The 13,073-nt window shown below is 40.9% G+C and overlaps 1 protein-coding gene across 1 annotated transcript in view; it reads left to right on the top strand.

The window, feature by feature from the left end:
- The window catches only part of LOC128357939 (transcription initiation factor TFIID subunit 4-like), an 88,726-nt gene that overhangs the window by 61,789 nt on the left and 13,864 nt on the right, over positions 1–13,073 (top strand). The window contains exon 13 of the mRNA XM_053318367.1: positions 641–763. Coding sequence (XP_053174342.1) covers positions 641–763 — 123 coding nt within the window. The remainder of the gene's footprint in view (positions 1–640; positions 764–13,073) is intronic.

Here is a 13,073-nt window from a genome sequence, read left to right as displayed (position 1 = left end):
GTGTGAGTGCATTGTGTTTGCGTGTTGGAGGGAATGCTGACACCCCCTGTGCCATGGCCCCAGGCTCCTAACACGTCCACCCAATAGAAAGGGCAGCTCTCAGCGACGCTGGGTTCCCCCTCAGCCCTGCGGCTAGACATGACATTACCTTGGGCAGTGCCTCCCCACAACCTCCCCCTTGTACATCACAAACTGCAAAAATCACATCAGGACCCTGTGACTAGACCCACCTCTTTACACACAGACATGTACACATACTCACAATCTCTGACAGACGCTCCGTTAATGGCTGACAAAAGGCTTCCATTTTGTTCTGTTCAGGAGAGCTTATACAATACAACGATGGACAGATACAATAATGAAGAGGCATATCTTTCTCTTTTACTCTTGCCTCATTGCTCACTCATTCTCACTGTGTCTTGCAAACAACTGCAACGGCTCCTAATATGTGACATTCAAAATTTGGGGTCTCTTCATGGTGCATCGACACGCAGTTGCCATATACACATCTGTACATTGAACAGAGGTTGTTAATATTGGTATTTGTTAGATTGTTAGATGTTATACCGGGGCAAGGTGATGTCACATATGATGCAGAGGTTTAGTTTATTTTCTAATCTTTGTGTTCTGTCTTCACCAGATGCAACAGCAGGAACTGGCCCAGATGAGGCAGCGAGATGCCAACCTTACAGCACTAGCGGCCATTGGACCCCGCAAAAAACGCAAAGTAGATTCACCGGGGGCCACCCCATCAGGGACTGAGGTAAGGCCTAGACTCACAGAAAGATATTACACAGTATTATAAGTTGCACCCTTTGTTTGAAAAAACAGGGAACTGCAGGGGAAGTTTTTATTCATTGCAGTTTTACTGTGTGTGTCTGACAAACACAATACTATAGAGAGAATATTTGGTACCATTTCGAATAGTTCCAAAGACAAGCAACTATGAACTCAGCTCTTTTAAATTCATACTGATGATATAACAACATATGTAATGACAACCCACCAACAGCTGCATTCTTGATGGTTTATAGCAAAACTGAATCTGTCCTCTTGCTCATTTTGTCTCTTATGTTCAAACATGAAGGGCTAGACAGTATACAAAAAAAGTCACCAATTGTTTATCTGCAAGACGAAGAAAAAGAAATGCTTTGTGTGTAGGGGTGGGTTTCCAGAACTGGAACTAAATTGGTAACAGCTCTTGGCTGGTCAGTATTGAAATGCTCCTTAACACTGGTTGCCACCTGAATGGTAACCACCTTAAAATGGAAAAAGAATTAGGCAGGAGACAGCTGCTGACCAGGGTAAGTCTAAGACAGCGGCAGGAACAGGAGAGCTGTCCGGAGGAAGAGAGGCCTTACCCGAGCTTTTCAGACTCCAAGATAACGTTATCTTCTGCCTTCTGGTTAGAAGTAGGGATTTTACGGGTCACAGCAACTTAATATGATACAGTCTCTGGTTTTTGTTTGATAGATATAGATATCACCATATCACCCGCTATGTAGTTAGCACGAATTAGCCCAGAGGGCTAACATGGCTTGTTTACTGTATTACTTGAATGTTGCTTTTTACCCCCATTGACCATCTATTGGTTGAAGAGTAGGTACATTTTTTGGTTGACTGCAGACCTGATCATTCTAAAAATAAGTATAGTTATTAACTCAGGAGAGTTAATACAACTCTATGGAGAGTTGTATTAATAAGAGTATTGATAAGCAGTATCAGCATTGGTATCAGTATCACTAAAATCCTAACAATAGCCATCCCTAATTATATGGTAGTTGTAACTCCTCCTAAGTGAGCCTCTTTAAGAGATGTCATTTTAATGAAGTTGTTCATCCAACACTTTATTCCAAATGTTTCATGTGTTTTAAGTTCAGGTTTGTGATAGTCAGTAACTTGACAATTTGATATTGTTGTTAAGTAATGTGCAGTGACTGACATTGCCTCTGGGACAATTAATCAATAATTCACAGTCAGCTGTGGTGTTGTATTTTTGGATTGGGCAAAATCACAGTTAAATTTGCTTCCCTTTATGAAGACAGGCAGAGCTATTCTAGTTTTTTCCTGTTTTATTTATCTGCCTAATATCTATTGTCATGCATGAACTTATATGTCAGTGTTCAGCAGCACATCTCATTTCTCAGGTTTTTCCTGATTCATTGACAGGTTTGGTGCCTCTGTGCAGCCATCCTGGCTTTGTCATCATGGCCGATTTACTGTAACATCCAAACTGGCTTCATTCCCATGTTGCACCTTCACAGACACTGTAGTTTGCATAGTTTAAATTCTAAACTCTAATTTGCATGAAGGAAAGACCAACATTTTTCTTTTTATTTAAACCACTCTCTCTTCCAGGAGCACAACATCATACCACATCTCAAGCTCTGAGGCGATTGGTCCAGAGAAACTCATATCATGGCAGGCCAATTTTCACAAGCTGAAATACAGATCAGCTGTCTAAAGTTAACACCTGACTGATCCAGAGACACTGGGTTGTTGTCATTGTTGCATGTTATGCCATTAATAATCTTCAAAGAACTGATACATTATTAACTTTGCATTATTATTTAGATATGTCCTTGCTATCAGTGGTTCTCAAACTTCAAGAACATCAAGGACCCCTAAACTGACACAAAGTAGACCACAGACCCCAATCTGATAAGATTTTTGCTTTTAGATGTTGTATTACAGGAAGTATATGAAACCCATGCCCAAAATAGTCATACATTCTATCATTGTGTTACTTATTACTTAATAATTATAGTGAAAATAAATTATTCCCCTTTCTGCTGGGGACCCCCGGAAACCATTAAAGGACATCTCGGTGTGCCCTGAACCCACTTAAGGAACCATACTGTATGGTGTCCTCATTTGTGACTGCTCTCCTCATGAAAGACGTGATCACATCACAGTCGACTCGATTACAAATAGACTTCTATTTTAATTCATATTCCAAGTTCAGTTAAATTAACCTTTAAAAATTTAGTTTGGACAACCCAAAATTAGTTTTTTTTTAGCCTTGAGGTTAAAGGTTTTATACTAAGGCTGAACACACAATTTAAATGCTTAATTGTTTTAAGCTATATATTTAAAATTAATTTAAAATGACAGAATTCATAAAAACATAACAAAGATAACTGGTAATAAAACTCCCTGAGAGAGTATGACCCTAACCTGTTTTTTTTTTCTTTTGGTGGCTATTTTTGCCATTTGTAAAACACTGACATTTTGACACATTATACAGGCATAGCTGAAAATGCTGGTACCCTGCTACCTTTTTATTAAAAAAAACATTTTCTCTGTATTAAGTTGAAACTGTCGGCTCCTGACTACAGGTTTGAACTCTTTCCACAGATGTTCAATGGGCTTCAGATCATGTTTGGGGTCAATATCCTGCTGGAACACCCATGACCTTCAACAGACTGGCAAAGTCCAGTCTGGGTTTTTTGTCTCCCTCTCTAAGTGGGGTCTTTCTGGGTCTTCTACCATGAAGCCCATATTCTTTCAGATAGCGACGAATGCTGTGACGTGAAACTACTGTACCTTGAACTTGAAGATCAGTTTAGATCTGTATTGAAGTTTTCCTTTGTTCTTTCTTGACTATTCAAGCAATCCTTTTGTTCAATCTCAGGCCAATTTTCCTCTTGTGACCACATCCAGAGATGTTGGCTACAGTTCCATTGGCCATAAACGTCTTAGTGATATTGGCAACAGTGGTCACAGGAACATCAAGCTCTTTGGATATGGTCTTGTAACCTTTACATTACCCATACTTCGCTATTACCTTTTCTCTAATGTCTTCAGACCACTCTCTAGTGTTCCTTCTGATCTCCATATTCAATGTGATGCACACAGTGGCACAAAACTTACTTTTACTTTCTTACAACTTACAACAATGGTATCAATAGTTTGATCCAAGCTATGTTAGAAAATCGCTGTAAAATAGTTATTTCACAACATTTTCATTTTGTTCCACTGCAAACCAAACATAGACATGCGTTGATAATGAAGTATCACTGCTCAGGGTGAATGGTGCATTATTATGATTAAGATGCAAGGGCACCAATAATGTCGACCACATCTGTAGTTGTGAGCATAAAACTGATAAGACTTTAACCATGCAATGATATATTTTCCTTGTGTGAGGTGTTAAATAGATAAATAATTGGGGGAAAAGTGAAGATACCCCATGCATAGCAGTGTCTCCAGATGCTGCAGGGCAAATTACAATCATCAAAAAAAGTACACCACCACACACTGGGATACTATAATTGACATTATTGACTGTATCAGACAGTTGTCTCATATTTTGCATTTAAGTATAAACTGTTCCATTAGATCATTGGGAATCTAATAGGATTCAAGTTCAAGTTTAGTTTGCTTGTTAGCTCATTTGAGAACATTTTCTCAGTGAGATGCCGTGCACAACACAGTACAAACACAAAGCCATAAGCCACAAATAAGGATAATAGCAAGTCATTAAAATCAGAAGCTAAGAATAGACATGAGTTTAGTGTAATGGATTCAACAGGCTGAACAGACTAATAAAGATATAGACTGCAGAATGTATAATAACAACAGCAGAGATCAACATAAGTTGGTGTAAAAAAAAAAGAAGAGAAAATCGTGTGAAAAGTACATAAGCTGCTTTGGGCATTAAAATATAAAGAGCACCTTGAATAGTTTAGGCAGTGGTCACAGATCACTGATTGAGTTAGGATACAGTGTCAGAATGGGATCCTTATTCCCACAGAATCTGGCTGATTGTGTGTATTCACTGCTGAGGTTGTTAAGTGAGAATGCTGTGAAGTGCAGTGGTGGATTGGCGACACAGTGTTCAGCCCTCTGAACCTTTATTCTCATGTTTATTCATCTACAAAGTACATAAAGATGAACAAATCTGAAATCCGTGATTAGAGTCACGAGCCAATACCTTTCTGGAGGCACCAGAGAGCGAGTTTGTTTTGTGGACAGGGTTCTTTTGTGGTCCCCCTACAGCTTTACTTTTGAAAGCCTTTGTATTCTTAATACCACACATCCTCTTTATGCTTAACCTGTTAACCATTAGCCAAGTTTAGGAGTCTGTCGAATAATCCACTTTCCACAATCAATCAAAGTTAGCAAATGTGGCAAAGATGGAAGAAAATATCTGTGTATGTTAGAGGGAGTATGGAGCATGGTGACATACTCCCATGTGACTGGCCTAGCCTGTTCTTAATTAAGCTGAACTGTGTTATTATAAAGGAACCGTCTCCTGTTTGAGGTTCCAAAAGCAATGACTTGAGTATCGTATTTCTCCAGCACAGGGTCACACATGAAGTCATACACAGTTGCTGTACAAGTCCTATTTCCCTCTAGGCAGCATGGTAAACATTTATATTCCACATATTCGTCTGTAAATATGATGAATGTAAAATAAGCCTGAATTTTGAATGTCAATTGGTCATTTTAATAACCTGCTTATTGAGTTGCATCTTCACATCCTTGGCTTAGCAGCAGTATGCTGCAGAGGAGCATAGTAATGCACACGGTAAAAAAGCATAAATAACAAAATAAAAGCATTACTTCTGGTCCTTGAGTGCAGTGCCAACCTCTTTCAGAATGTTTTACCCTGATGGGTATTAGCCCGCGACCTTCTGCTGCATTAAAAAAAACTGCTTTTCTAAACCACTTTCCCAAATGCAGTTACACAACATAAACATGAATATACATTATTCTGGGGTTGTGTGTTTTTTCTCTCTTTTTTTCCCTTTTTTTAATGTCCTGTTCATGTTTAATTAGAGGGGCATAATGAAGTGAAGTCACACTGTGCCCCTCCTCTAGAGTGATTGCGGAGGGGGCGGAGGAGGAATCTTAACTTATTTTCACTTCGTTTTCACCTCCTCACATTTCTTCATTTCACATGGGCTGGAAGCGCCCGCGGCGTTCTCTTTCCCTTCTCCAGAGCAAAGTGAATGTGACTTTTCTAAGGGGGTCACAGGATGCCTGGAGGCCTGTGGGTGTTACTGGACTGTTGCCTGCTCTTAGCTTCACTGAGGGGCTTGTCATAGATTTCATCTCCACAGAAATGAGCCGGGGGGCCCTGGCCAGGAGCACAGGCAGCCAACGTTATGAAGGGCCCACGCTGATTATTTCCCTCTGACATCGCATCCTGAGCTTTCCGCATTAATCCCAGACAAAGGCAGCCCTTCAGTGCTGTGCCAGAGCTCAAATTAGGAGCCAGAGAATGGCCTTGTTGAGATCCTGCTCTGTTCAACGAGAGGCAGAGCTCCTGTTGAAATCTTTCTCTTCAATATTGCTTACCCCCTGCTTGTTCTTTTCCTCATCAGACCACCTTTCCAGCGTGTTCGCACTGTGACGGAATTCAGGTGACACAATTTCACTCCTCTGCCCCCCACACCCCAACCAACCCCCCACATTCACCCACCTTTAATTTGATGGTGGCTTGGCCAGGCTTGGGCTTGTGCCTGGATGTGGATCGCCACGGGCTCTGAAACTGATAGCCAGTCAAGACTGGAGTGTCTGTCTCCAGCCTGATCTAGTCTGCAGGAAGGAACAAAGGGGGCCTTACAGGGCTCCTCAGGGTGGATTAGTTCCAAGGAGCCAATGGCTTGGTCTGCTGGCTGGCTCGCTGGAAGACGGCCGACTGTGGCCCCAGCGGTGGGTCACAGCACAGGCAGGGGCCACACAGGCGCACCGCACAAATCTCCCTCCAGCTCAGTTCTCCCCATCGTACTGCCCTGCCCCTCCAATCAGCACACATAGGCTTTTTGAAGTTCAGCGCAAAAGTCAAGGGTGAGCTACCTTGAGGATGGTGGAGGGATGAAGTGCAGTGACAAGGGGCAGCTGTAGGTGGGTGGAAAATGTGACCGAGCCTCAAATGACCCTTGCCCTCAAGATATTACCGTGACGATGTGGTCACTACTATGATGCCTGATTGAAAAGTGTTGAATATCTCAGTTTTTAGTATGTGTCTTTGTTTTAGGCATCAAAAATACCTACACCTGGAAAACAAATACAACAAAATTAGACATTAGACATTATTCTTTGGATGTATTGTGCAGCTTAACTATTACAGTAGCATCTATATAGTGGTGCTATTTCCCCTTTGAACAATACATCTTAGACATATATACACTATCATCAATAATCAATAATACGTTGTTTGTAGAAGAGATGCTTGATGAATGGCGGATGGGAAACAGTCTGTCAGAGAGAGCTTTACTCAATGATTACTCCATCGCACCCTCTATATTCGTCTTTTCACCCATTAAACATTACTTGAACACTTCACTGTTTCATTTTCCCCCATTGATTTTCCTGTTATCTCTTCTCTTGCCATTTTGTGCATCTTTTCTAAATTGCATGGCCTCTGCGTTGCCAGCTTATTATTATTATGAGAGACAAATAGAGACTCCTACAGTACATCTAAGGTTAGCATTAAAGGTTCTGTGATGTAAGATGCGCCCCGACGCACCATGTCCTGCAGTGTTAAACATGCTCCGAGCTTTGAAACATCCTTGACACATTTACGAGCTCAGAGTTATCATCCAGGCGCTTGGGCCATTTATCACATCAAAGGAAGAGCTTTGTTTGTTGACGTCAAAAAGCGACAATAGCTGCTAAATTGCCCCGGTTTGTACAGCCACACTGCCTTTCTCCTATCTGTCTCGACCAGGCGCAATGCGAGGGACAAAGGTAGGCGAGCAATTTAATAGTGAGCAGTCTATTTTTCCATTTGAATTCATTTCACCTTCTTTCTTTGAGGCTGTAGATCAGAAAGAAGGAGTGAGGCAATAGAGTGAGAGGCATGGGGAGAGAGGGGGAAAAGCACAAGGAAAACTGATGCCCTTTCCTCCAGCTAAATTAACAGGAATCACGTGGAAAACAATCTGAGTCTCCAATGAAGGAAGGGAGGGGGGGACCATTAAAATTAGCCTCGAGCTATGGACTGCACCCAATATCACTAAAGCTGCACTCACTACAGATGTGGAGGCTGGCTTACAGGCAAACTATGCTCTGTTCTATAGCTACAATTAAAATCAACCTCGCTGCCAAAAAATAGGAGGGGGAAAGAGGGGGTAGAAAGGCAGACATGGAACATCAAAGACAGATTGAAATGTGTAGTCAGTAATAAGAGTGGTCTCCAAGCCCCGAGGTTCTCCACGGTCCCCTTGTTAATGAGAAATTTTGACCTCTGGTTTGTAAGTTAAACTTGTAATCTCGGTTAATGAAGTAAATCAATCCCAACTCGGGAGTGTTCAGTGTCTCTCCCTTTGCCTTCTCCCCGCCAACCTCCCCTCTGTCCTTCTCTCTTGTGCTTTTCTCCTTCTCCTCCTCCTCCTCCTGCGTCCCTCCCAATGTGCCGCCTGGGAGTAAAACGGCCAGGTCTTCAACCAGACAAACAGGAAACTCACAGAGCACGAGGGTTCCGGTGCTGGAGGGAGGGTGTAAGGACTCAGAGGACTAGGACCAACCAGGCTGTTTGGTTAAGGAGACAGGCCAACTGAAAGCTAGTAGAAAGGACAGCGTGGTAGAAACCATTCGCTTCTCTTCACCCTGCCTCCTCTGCCTTTCCATCGTTTTCCCTTCTCTGCCCTGAGTCTGTTGGGGGTAGTATTTGGTTAAAAAGTCATGCCTGCGTACTGGTACAGAATATCCCTCCTCCTACTCCTCCACCTCCTCCTATACCCTCCTCCTCTGTATGTCCATGCAACACACAGTGGGAGTTTTCAGCAAACTTAACCTTGCTTTTTTTTTCGCCTTTAACATGTGGAGCTCCACTTTTGCTCTTAAGCATATGGAGGCTGCTGTTAAATCCACTGGGTGCATTGACATTAACCTCTGATTAGCCGTTGCATTTATTTACTTATTTCACCGCTAAAGCAATGCAGGGAGGGAGCTGACTTTGAATACAGTGACTTTGGCATGAATTGTATTAGGCTGTAATGAAGCATAAGGATTCCTGTGTGGGTTCCCCTTCTCTACACACTACATAAATATGATTAAAGAGGGCACAGAGAGGCTGCTATTGGTTTCATAATGTCAAGGAGATTGTAATATTAGTAAGACTTTACATCTCAGGGCATTTCTGTATTTCCAATGAGGACACAGAGGAGACAGAGTTGAGACTTCAGAATGGTTACAGGGGCTTACTGGCCAGATGCCATGCGTTCTTAGAGCTTTAACACAGTGCACTTTGCCAACTTTCCTTTCCCAAGCACAATGCAGAGCACAATGGTACCCATCAGTGGTTAGTGCACTATGGACTATGGGTTAAAGCATTTAGAATGCAGCTATAGCATTAGCATGAAAGGAAAGAGACATTTGAAGGGAAAAAAACATGTTTTTTTCCCTTCAAATGTCTCTTTCCACTCCAGTTTAGTTGTGTATTGAAAAACCATGTTCAGAATATGAAACATGATGAAACATACATTCCATTACAATGAAAATACTGGAAGAAAATCACAGAATGTCAATTCATTTTTGTTGTCTGTTTAGGTTTACATACTTTTTAAAATCCTGCCTGTAACTGTACCTCATCTGCTCATTTTGTTTTAAATTTTGGAACAAACACAAGTTTTTATATTGTTAACGTAAAACAAAACAAAGAATTACTGATGGTCATCAATTACTTTTTTCAATCTGAATCACATAAAACTCCCATAATGAGATAACGCCAACAGTTTATTGAAGAGGTAAATCAAAACTCAAACAGCAGCCAACTTGTCAACGTAAGTACCAGTAGAAAACACCCTTTTCTAATAAAATACTGGCCAATTTTGAAAAAACAAAACAAAACACAAGCTTGTTATGTAATTGAAATATCATTGATGACGGTTAGTGCTATTTGCATGTAATTGTTGGAGCTCTGTAGTTTGTTTGAACCATTCAGATAACTCAGCTGTTGTGTTATGTGTATGCTACAGTAAGTACTAAAACATAATGTGACTTTTCGTGAGTTTCAAAGAAGAATTCCATTCTGTTTGTTTAACATTTGTATAAAAATCTTCAAGGACATACATTCAAGAGTTTCTTTGAATAGCTTGTTCTTCCAGCTGTCTCTATTCATTTAACCAGTTTGTACATATATGACTTCAGCTGATGTTTTTTCTCCAGTTAAGAAGGCGTGAGGCATGAAAAGAATTATTTACTTTCTGACGTGTTTGTATCTTACTCTTTACAGACAAATTGAAGTAGGTACAGAATCAGGGAGCAGAAGAAATACTGTAGAAGCCAATATAGTCTGCTAGGTCTTGAATATATGGCAACTGTCAACTTGACTCAGTGTCACTAGCTTTAATCCCTTCGTTCATGGAAAGAGGCTGAAAGACCACTAACGTGCATATGTGTTTCTGGTGAATCACTCTTAAAGAAATAAGACAGCAATTAATCATTCTCAGTGGCGAAGAGAGGATTCCTCCATCTTCCAGGTTGCTTTACCTCATACCATGAGCTCATGAAAGAACATATATTATTCACTGAGTTTATAAAGTTAGATTAGATAGTCTGTGTGATATATCAGTGGGTTTTGATGAATTGCATTTAGCTTATCTTGCTCCATCTAAACTATACAATCAATCTTCATCATTACAATAAACCTCCTGAAATCACCCTCAAGAGAGAAAACATTACACACTTACACTAAAGTTCAAAACACAACTAGAGGAGAAATGATGTATCAAAATGTTTATGAAAGATTGTTATGCTTTTGACAGTGTTTGTAAGACTTTTCATATAAATAGCTAAATGGGAAGTGCAGTGAGTTATCTTTGAACCCAGAGTTATACACTTCCGGGAACAGGTTCGGGACTATATTTTAAAAGCACTTTGACCTTAAAGAGAATTTGATGTAAATTATGTTTGACTCATATGTGAGAGCATCACGCTACCTTCTTCTTTCTCAGGACTCCATCCTGAACATGGTCACATCTGTGTTTGTGTTATTGAGGAGCTGCTTTAATGCCTTGGACAGTTTAAAGTTCTGGATGGCCTTGTGGTCCACCAAGTGGTCTATGTTTATAGAGCACAGGGCTCATTCTAAGCTGAAAAAATCCCCATCATGATTATACATTTAGGAAAGGATTTTAGTCGATGCAGCTAATTTTGATGCTCTAGTAGTGAAAATTCCTTCATAGACCTTACATTCATATATGTACATAAATGAACACAATAGTGTTAACACTGTAATCCTCCTATTTAGATAAGAAGCTCCTATATATCCATATTCATGGCAAAGTAGTGATCCCCCTCATTTCTGCCTTTAAAACTTTGCCCTGAAATAATGGTTAAATATACAGTTTTGACAACAAAGTTGAGCCCCAGGCATTTAAAAGATACCCATCTTAAAGAAATTAATTACCTCCCTTGTTAATCTTGATATAATTAAATTTCTGAAGAATGAAATTTGCTGCCTTTTTTCCTCCCCTCCGCCTAGCTGCTATGGAGGCGGGCCGATAATGGCTGGCTCTCTAGCTAGCCTGCTGGTCAGGGACCTGGGGACAGCCTAACATCCTGAGCCCCATGCTGTGCTATACCGCACTGTGCAAACCCACTCTCCTCATCCTACGCCTTCACCACTCATAGGGATAGGCAGAGAAAATGCCTCAATCACTGCTTTGCCATGCTGCGCCTGCTTGTGTTACTCCATCCTGAAGGAAATGGAAACTCCAGGCCTCCAAATTCTTATTCTTATAACTTGTGATAATATTGTCGAACGACTGGAGAGTTTTAGAGCGCGGTTGCTGCTAATGAAGTTGTCAACAAGAAGCCTCTGAAACTTACATGGTGGAGCCCCGGAGAGCCCACAGAGTTCTTTCTGTTATGGCTCACTTAAGAAACTCCTGTGTCTTTGTGTGACTTACTGTCGTTATTTATAGAACCTCCTGCGATGCTGTTAGATTTAACCCTGATTGCTTTGTGCAGCACAGCACTGTGGCATTACTGGGGAGGAGTACATTTTCTTGTCGCTATGTATTTAAGTTTGTTTTTCTTTGACTATAAGTTTTATGTCAGCTCCGTTGTCAGCTGTCAGGGGTTGAGCCTGGGGAAAGAAAAAGGAGAAAAGGCTGGAAAAGATCTTTCATTAGCTGTTGGCAGGGGGGCAGAAGAATGCCAAGCAGGGCGGAGGAGAGGTGGTAATATGTATGGAGTAGGCAAAATACTACAGCTGCATGGCAGAAATGCCAGAGTAGTTTGAGTTTTCCAGAATCTGATTCAGGACTTTTCATTTTGGATGTCTACATTATGCATCCTGTAAGAAGCAGCTCTCTGCAACTTTGTGCTTTCTGGCGACACTTTGAGGTTAAATTTTGATGAACTGACTAGTGAATATGTTTTTGATCAATCAGTGAGATGATCAGTCATTAACTAACCCCATTCTTCCAAGCTTTTCACTACAGACCCAAGTAGTGCTTTTTCTCTCCGTATCCCACTGTGAGAGACCCTGTTTTGGCTTCCAGTTACATTTCAGCTACCCCTCATAACCCAGACCAACCACCAGCTACTGAACTCAACAGAGATGATCCATGTGCTGTAAATGAACAACTTGCGTAACACAGTGCTTATTCTGTCCTTCACTCTAAGGACCATTTATTGCATTGTTTTCTGTTAAAATATTGTTGTAATACAGTGTCCTCTATTTTGTCTTTTAACGCAAAAACAGAACATCTAAAATTAGCTTCAGAAAATGGTGAAAGAGAACAAACAAGGCGATCCATTAGTGAGGATGGGTTATTGGCTGACTTGCCTCTTCTCATGGCAGCCCATTAAAAGTGGTAATGTCTGCCTGCAGCAGTGCCTGGGGAAGAAGAAGGAGGCCATGGAAGGCATATTTCACATGCATCAGACACTGGAATTAAATAGACCAATGTTCCCTAAAAAGACTGAAGTACATCTCTTTCTGATGTGCGTCCCGGGCAAAAATTCATTGATCTTAGAATGTCCCTTGGCAATTATAAAATATTAAATCCAAGTCGCACTTTTCGGCTCAGCTTAATTTTTTTTTTCTCGCTTTTCACTGCTTTCCATTTGACCAATTTAGAAAAAAAAGTTAGAAATGGATGGCCAAG

This window comes from Scomber japonicus, chromosome 1, assembly GCF_027409825.1.
Source record: "Scomber japonicus isolate fScoJap1 chromosome 1, fScoJap1.pri, whole genome shotgun sequence".
NCBI lineage: Eukaryota > Metazoa > Chordata > Actinopteri > Scombriformes > Scombridae > Scomber > Scomber japonicus.
Note: the sequence above shows the minus strand (reverse complement) of the source record. Positions and strands in the feature narration are given on the sequence as shown.